Genomic DNA, 8,844 nt, shown 5'->3' with positions numbered 1-8,844 from the left:
CGTGATTCAGTGCTCATATACAGAGACACCATTTTTCTGTGAAGCTATGCTGACAGTTTGTGTGTAGGTTAGCAGGGTCATGTAATATTCCAACATTCCAGAAGAAGTTACTAAGAATGGAAATAAACTTATGTCCACTGTTAGAATACAAACATTGTTATATGCCCTGATAGAAAAAAAGATCTATTTTAGTAGGATACGTCCTCATGAAGCCTGACTGCAGTAGAGGTATATTATAGTTTGGCAGCCAGACTAATGCACAAGTCTGGTAGGTATTCAGAGTTTCTAAGGAGATTTTAAAGTCCCTCCACCTTTAGGTATAAAATATACATTCCAACTATTTTCAAAATTTACACATTGCTATAGCAGAGTAATTAGCAAACAGTCTAAGTTTTTTTTTTTTTTTTTTTTTTTTTTTTCAAATGCTGAAATACAGTGGAAATTCAGGGATATAAGCACTCAGGATGCTTAACACCTAACTCACAATGTTCAGTACTTTTCTTTGGGCTAGAGAATGCTATTTCTTGCCACTGTTCTTTAAGATCTAATCACTCAAGTTATGAAGCATAACAGAAATGACTCAAATTATGGCCATTATGCCTTTGTTTGTTTGTTTGTTTGTTTAACAGTACAGCCTTTTTTGAGCCTGAAGTAAGGACTGAGATGGAAAAGAAAATATAGGACAAAATTAAAAAAGTGTTTTGTAAACTCTTCCTCTCTGTTGTTGGAGGAATACTAGCCAGTACAATTGAACTAAAATCAATCAACAGCATATGGTGAGCTTATGGAAGAGGAAAATGCCTGCAGGAGCTGTACCCCCACTGCATTAGTGCAGTGCTGTCAAAGCCATGCATTTGGCAAGAGACATTCTCCTTGGCTTCTCCCCCCACTCGCCGCCACTGCAGTGTTCACGTTCCTACATTCACAGCAGCACCACGCTCCTCTCCTGCTCCTGGCCTGAGCCACAGCTCAGCTGCACCACGCGCACTGGGACCTCAGCAGGGAGAAGGGTCACTGCCCTGGGCAGCTTCAGGAAAATGTGTCCCTGTCCAAGGATCATGCACATAGAAAGGTTGCACTTAGTACAGTTGGATCTAAATGTGATGGAACTGAATGACTGCAAATTAGATTGCTTCCTAACTAAAAACAATTTCATAAGGGTAATTATGAAATTAATTCCCAGCTTCTCTGGCTTATTGTAATATCATCACTGAATAATTTAAGTCTCCTAACCCACAACACTTGCATAGTCCTTGCTCTTTCCATTTCCAAAGAAAAAAAGCACCACATTTCTTTGCCAAACACTTGTTAACATATTATTTTGTAGCAGAAAGGAGAAGATGCAGATATAAAGTACATTCCCTATCTTCCACTATGCAAGCATAAATTTCATTTGTGAATTTACCCCATTCTCCTCAGTAAAGAATGACTGATTCTTTCTTTGTTCATTACCTACACCTGTTTAAATAGCTATGATTAAACATGAAGAAACAAATGAAAGCTTAAGTTTTATAAGTTATTTTACAATACGGCCGATAAATTGTATCCATGTGTGATTTATCTGAGCTGGCTGATATATGTTGTGAACCATCATGAAAATAGCACATCTCAATTATTTCAACAATGTTAGCATTTATAAAGGAGATTTTCTCTGATTTTGTGTAAAAACATTTACACATTTGGTAAAAACAGTAAGTCTAGTCAGTTGAAAAAAGTGATCATTTCAATCTAGCATCAATCAGCAATTCTTTTAAGTCTAATTTAGCTTAGATCTAAGTCACTTCAAGCAAAGACCTTAATTTAAACATTTCCTAATACTCATTATCACCCTTGTCCTGCCACTGATTTAGTTTTGCCAAGTAATACAAAATTTGGCTTTAATTCTTGAAATAATAGGAAACAAAAAAGTCTAGCAAAAATATACTTAAAATGAAGCATTTTTTCATCATTTGTGTAATTTAGACATCTCTATCAAGTTTGCTATGCTATCTTTTCCTCTCTGAATTTCTTATCAATAGCAACAAAAATCACTAAGGTTAGTTAGCTGGCATAATACCCAACATGCTTCCATTTGAAAAAAGTGTGTGTAACAGTTACAATATCAGTATGTATTTACTGTGGCATGTTACTTATATGCTACTCCTTTAAGATGAGCCTCTCAGAGTCGCAACGATATTATAATTTACAATTTATGAGCAACGCTTTAAAATGTGAGCATTAAACTGTAAAAAAGGCTTTATCTATATTGATTTTTGCTGCTAGTGGTGTAAATTGTCTACACTGACCACAGTTGGTGGCCAGGTTTCTTTAGCTATTAATTTTTCTTCAGCAGTGCCAAATCTTAAGTGCTTTTAATCTAGTCTTCAGTAGGAAGCAGCAGTTATTACAGATATTATTTAGGTCCTCCTTTTAATATGGATCAGGAAAAAATAATATATTTTGTAACAACATTCAGAGTTTCTTAAAGAGAGTTAAATTACAGAGGAGAGAGTCTTCACTTTCCTACAATGTAGATGAATCAGAATTTTTTAAAGTAAACATAGTTTCTGAAACAGGAATAGAAAGAGCAGTAAAGAACATCACTGAAAATTCTTCTCTTTCCAGTAACAGACTTTCTGTGAGGCAGTAATAGCAGCTCTCTTCTAATGTGCCACACAGCTCTGAGTAATGGATACATTTTGGGGTATCTAATGAAAACAGGTACTTACCTATCAAAAAAAATATCATTGATCAGGACATACTTTCTGTAATTACAGCCATTCAGAAATAGGTCATAGTTGACTATTTCCTCTAAACAATTCAAGAATCTCCTAAAATTCACAGGAAAAAATAAAGTAAATGCAATACTTAATTTAAACGCACAGGTCAATATCAGTTTTATCTGAGGTTTTATAGCCACACTATAATCCCTTTTATCCAGGAAATGAACTAAAGAAATAACATGAAAATAATTGAATATGTCACAGGCAAAGTAATTGCAGGACATCGTATGTCTTGCACATGTAGTACCAAATATTACGAACGCCACGTGTGGCATATATGCCATGTTATGATCCTTTTGTGGTATAAACTGAGACATCCAGCAAACAAAATACAAGTAGCAACTGGGTAATACTTATTCAGTTACATCACTTACTGAGGGATGATGATGGTTCCCTGCCAGTGGGTGCACAGAAGCAGTGAATACTCTCAAAGCTCCATCCAGGCAATGCAGGTTACACTTAGGAAATGAAGTTTATCCCTGATGAGAAGGACAAACTAAAACATGTATAAGTCAAGGGCAGCCAATCACCTGAAAGTGAGCTCCTAAGGCAATGTGATAACCAGAAGGTTAATGGGATCAGTTTAACATGCTAAAGAGTTCATGTGTAAGCAGAAATTTCAAAATCTGCTTACTATTTCTCAAAGGTAGACTGTTCTAGTAATGCTACACAAAAAGCCTCTTCTGTATGGTCTCTTATTCTTTGCAGATCTAGGTGTGGTATTGGCTTTTACCTTGCTTAGGAACTAAATACATCCATAGTACTGCCAAACAAACTAAAGCCTATTGAGAAGTGACCACAATCTCCACAGCACTGATTGCCATTTCCCCCAATTTGTTTTAGTTTAAGATGACGACTGTAATGCTGGCCCCCTTGAAGTCAGTAGCAGAAATCCCGTTGACTCAATGGGGCCAGGAGGGAACTCCCTCACAGGAGGGAATTTTCTTCATTTTGAATCTGGAACATTGAAGTTCTTGGATTACACAAAATGAGAAACAAGGAGTTTTAAACGATTTATTTGATTTCTCCACATAATCACAGTTATAGTTTTACATCAATAGGGTCTGTTACTACTTACAAACAGAACGCATATTAAAATGAAAGCACTCCTTTCTTCCCCATAGTTACAAAAGGGGTCTCAAGCCTCCCCAGAACAGAAGCTTCTTGTAAGCATAATGTTTCTTGAAGTCTTTAACAGTCTGCATTCAAGATCTAATTCTAACTGTTTAATACAACTCAAAGCTGATTTAAGTTCCTAACAGGAGATAGGTATTGTAGGCAACCTCAAAGTGACTGCAGACTTATAGTAATACTAATTTACACACTATGTACAATTTAGAGAACTACCTATTCCCCCTACTTGGTCCCATTTTCACCACCCTCTTTTCTCTTCCCCAAATTTAATCGTGTTATTGGTTCCATTTTTCTTTTAAATATATACACAGTAATCCATTTTGCAGGCTAGAAGTGCGATGATATTTTACAACAGAACAGCAAAATGCATGCTTAACTGCAGAAAACACACAGCTTCATATGGAACAGCAAGTCAACATCTAGAGATTCATTGTTTATATCTGCTGACTGTCTTTCAGCTCATTTTATCAAGAAACAAGAGGCTTCTGCTGCATGCAGTACATGATGGGAAATCATTCTACACTGTATGTTAGACTTTTTTTTTTCAGCAATACAAGACGTACATTATATTAGGATGAACTTTGTTTCTTTTTTTTTTGTTGTTTTTACATTGTTGTACATTTCATTCTTAACTTAAAAAAAATAAAATCCCCAAATATATATTTGACTGTTGTCCCAGAAAAGATTTTTTTTTGTCCACCACCTTTATTGTTCAGGTTTCCCTCTCATTTTTTCAAATCAGCATTACTACTCTGCCACATTACTTATGGGAAAAGAGAAACATAGTCACTCTGTACTGTTCTGTACCAGTTCTTAATTGACAATGGAATTTGAGAAAAAACCCTCCCAATTCTACTCCTGCCTGCAGGCCAAAAAAATTCATTTTCTTAACCACCCACAATATAGAAGTACTGTCATTTTCTCACTCCAGGCATGATTCAGACCACTTTAGGTGATTGTTACTCAAGGGTGAATTTAGACAGATTACGTTACACATCCCTAAATGAGCAGCAAAGTTCTTAAGACTTATGCTGACACCAAGACACATTCAATTGTTAAAAGTACACAAATATATGAGGGGTGGGGAGGGGGTGGGGAAATGGAGTCAAGTCCACTGTGTCTCTTCTCACTAACTTGAAATAAGAAATTTTACACATACTGTGCTCTTACATGAACAGGTTGTTTAGTTGTTTTGGTCAGTGATTTTACACATGCGACTTAATATACCTACAGAGTAGGCACAAACTTTCTCCGTGTGTACAGAAAGTCATGCCTACATGTGTTTTCTTTTTTTACATGCATGTTTGTGACAACTTCTGAATATTTGATTGCACATGGAAAATCAGCAGTCATGTATTAAAATGTGGCTTATAACATAAACTTGGAATTTTTACATGTAACTCTAATTTAAATGAATGAAAGGGTCTTTAAAACATAAAATAAATACAGATCTGGAATATTTAAGGTCTTAATTGTTAACTAAGTAACACAACTTGGGTCAGATCTTCCTTTCCACTACTACTGCATATTCTGTATTTATTCAATACACAATTTTACTGACATTAAGAAGCCTGCATCTGAAGAAAAAGTACAGGCTATGTCATTCAGTGAAGAGGAACATTCTTACCTCTGTTTTAATTAAAAGATGCACTTTCTCAAAGATGTTTCTACCTGAATAGTATCTTTATCTTTTCTGGAACAACCTATAAATTACAGTTAGACTCTACCATTGGTACAGAGGTATGAAGAAAAGTCTACATATTTAAATGTTATCACTTTACTTCAACTAATATCAACAATAACACCGATATATTTTGCAAATATACAATATGTAGAGTGTAGCCTCACAATAATAACATTAGATGACATGCAGACAGTTCTATTTTCCTTTTTAAGAACAGTATATTTTTTTAAACTGCAAGGAACAGAGCCTCAGGGGGCCCAGATGAGCCCTCTTGAGGTAAATTGTAGAATTTAGAATAGTGAGAGAGATACTTAAAAATAATAATGTAATTACTTGTTTTCTTTTCATGAAGATAATTTATAAGAGAAGAAACAGAAGGTGAAAACATATTGCACATGTAAGGAACAAACATGGACAAGTTTTAAACAAAAGGCTAAACTCTAGATTGCTGTATTTGCTCTCTGTGGAGGTTAACAAAGTGCTCAGTTTGCAGTTTGCTGGTATTGTGATATTAATGGTATGAAAGGGAAAAAATTACCCCAAATTGCCCTCCCCACCCCCCAAATAGAGATACCAAGAGCAACGCCATATGAAAAGTCACCCTCTTGTTCTCTTTTCCTCATTATTCCTGACAGGCTTATTATTGTTGTTAAATAGACAATTAATTAGTTATTATTATTACTTTTACCCATCTCGCTCTGGAACGTTTTGCTCATCCTCTTCAAGGTTTGCTTTTAGGCTGGTACAGTTTAGCAGTTGTGATTCCTTTGTTTCTATTGTTTAGGTGTAAAGTCCTTGCAGTGGCTCAAAATGCTGAAACTACAAAGCAGGCGCCATGTATAACTTTGTACAGGATTTAGGGATAAAAAATTTATATAAATTTGCAAACGGTTTGATTACAACATATAAGCAACAACAGCACAGCCTGTTTTTATGTGATGTCTTGTAACTATCTGGGCTATGAAAGTGAGGGTTTGAGCATAAACTCAGCCTGCTGAGTGCTGGGTACTTGTAAACTAACAAATGTGATGAGTAAAAATGGTAAAGCCACTTTGTTGCTAGCACATGGCTACATGGAATTACAGATTTTTAAAGATATTTATATATATATATATATATATATATATATATGTATATATATATATATGTAAACTCTATACTAAATTCTAAAACAAACCTTCAAGTTTTAGAGCACTTCCATCTGGAAACACTCTCAGACTAGAATTCAGCTTAATTGGGGGTAAAAATGAGAAATTATGGCAAACAGGAAACAAAGTAGCTAAGAAGGATGGAAGTTCGCAATTTCATGTTTGAGATGAATGTTTTTGCAGTGTATACATGCACCTGTTGTGACTTTTCATGTATGTTCGCTAAATCATAGGCATACAAAAGAAATGTGGATCATGTAAATTCACAGTTATCACAGCCTTTAAAGTGTCTAAGAATTGGTGTGACCAATGCTTGAAGATGACCCTGGGGTAAACGGTCATCCTACATTGCTACGGTGTAACTACTGCATCTTAACAAGTTTGCTTACCTGAAATAGCAGAGCAGTTATAATACTGATTACATATGATATTATCATGTTAATAAAATAAGAATTTATACAAAGCAGTATTTGACTACAACATTTAAATGCTATGTTAAATTGGCACATTTAGTAATGATTGCTTAGAACCCTTAGCGAGTCCAGAGGACTTTTAATGAAAATACTGAAATGTCTGAAATTTGTTTTTAACATTTAATATTTTTGGTCTACTCTTTCATATACTATTCATCTATTATACTGTCCTATCAAGTAAGTGGAATTCCTTGTAAGGTCTATATTGCTAGTTTTGTGGACTGAAAATTTTCTTTCCAAGCACAAATGTTAACTATACAGTATATATATATATATTTATATGTATATATTTATATTATATAAAGTTTACTTACGTACTTTCATCAACCATATCAGGTCTACTTATTTTTTTGCCCATTGACAATAAAAGAGCAAGAATGCAACACTTGGTTCTGTATCACTTTTTTTCCTTTTTTCATATACTAAGTTTTTATTATGCATGTAAAATTGTCATGGGATTTGGTGTAAAAGGTAGCTTTACTCATATTCAGCAAGCAGCATGTTTTCAAGGCAGTAAGGAAAGAATAACTAACCAGATGGTAAGCATCTAACAAGTAAGTAAAACTGGTGTTGATTGCCCTAACTTGAATTATTTTATTTAGTATCAGCAAGCCTTTAAGCTCACACAACTCAGTTAAATGGTCTAGGTAAAAACCAACAGTATTATTTGTTGCTTCCTGTAAGTGCCTTTGTAACTGTATTTAAAAACTATAATTACTGGGAGGGTCAATATGTTCTAGACTATTGTGCTGATGCCACTGTGCTTGGGCTTAGTGCTGGCTGTAGTGGAAGGAGGCGGTGGTGGTCCATGGTGATGCTGAGTGTGCTGGGGGTGAGACGAGTGTGGAGGGGGCAGTGGGGGGTGCGGAGAGTGGGAATGTTGCGCATGGGGGTGCTGCATGTACGGAGTATGCGGGGAGTGTGCCGCATGTGGCATGTGTTGGTGATACTGGTGCGGGTGCTGGATGTGCTGGGGAGGATGGTAGTGGTGGTGGTGGTGGTAGGGCGGCGGGTTCTGCTGCATGTGGCAGTACTGCGAATGGTGCGAGTGCACTTGTGCCTGCGCCTGCCCCTCAGCTGGCCCTGTGTGGTGCAGGGCTGAAGGATGCTGAGAATGCTGCTGATGTGGGAGTACTGCAGGGTGCGGAGGTTGCTGTGATGAGCCAGATGGCAGATGGCCTTGGGAAGGTGGATGGCCTTGGGAAGGTGGCTTTCCCCTTTTACTACCAAATAAGGAACCTAGGAGTGAGGAAGAGTTAGGCATAGTCTGGTGAGGGCGAGATGGACACTCTCGGGTTGATGTAGCTCTTCGGCGCATGTGAGGACTGCTAATGATGGACCCCTAAAAAGAAATTAATAGAAATAAAAATTAAAAAAAATCTTAAAATGTTTAAAAGAAAAAGTTCACACTGACCCACAAACTCCTCCTTAAGTGCTTGCATGGGTGGACTGACTATGTTAGAGTTCTAGGAGAATTTTTATTTCCAGCTTTCCTAAATTGCCAATGAGGCATTCATGCCCTTCTTGGGATGTTTATAAGCATTAATAATTTTTCTTTCAATACGCTAATAATGAAAGTTGACACTTTAAGTAAGAAAATGTTACAGAAGAGTAACGTGACATAGTACGTAGAAGTGTCTTTT

At 36.2% G+C, this 8,844-nt stretch overlaps 1 protein-coding gene across 8 annotated transcripts in view; it reads right to left on the bottom strand.

The window, feature by feature from the left end:
• Positions 1 to 3,762: 3,762 nt before the first annotated feature.
• The window catches only part of IQSEC1 (IQ motif and Sec7 domain ArfGEF 1), a 328,601-nt gene continuing 323,519 nt past the window's right edge, over positions 3,763 to 8,844 (bottom strand). For 6 of the 8 annotated variants that reach the window (XM_062586055.1, XM_062586047.1, XM_062586048.1 and 3 more), the window contains one exon: positions 3,763 to 8,543. In XM_062586055.1, the coding sequence (XP_062442039.1) occupies positions 7,938 to 8,543 (606 nt within the window). In that variant the 3' untranslated portion in view covers positions 3,763 to 7,937. The remainder of the gene's footprint in view (positions 8,544 to 8,844) is intronic. The other 2 variants (XM_062586053.1, XM_062586054.1) reach the window with 2 other exon arrangements.

The sequence above is a fragment of the Rhea pennata genome, chromosome 12 (genome assembly GCF_028389875.1).
Source record: "Rhea pennata isolate bPtePen1 chromosome 12, bPtePen1.pri, whole genome shotgun sequence".
In the NCBI taxonomy this organism is placed as follows: Eukaryota; Metazoa; Chordata; class Aves; order Rheiformes; family Rheidae; genus Rhea; species Rhea pennata.
Note: the sequence above shows the minus strand (reverse complement) of the source record. Positions and strands in the feature narration are given on the sequence as shown.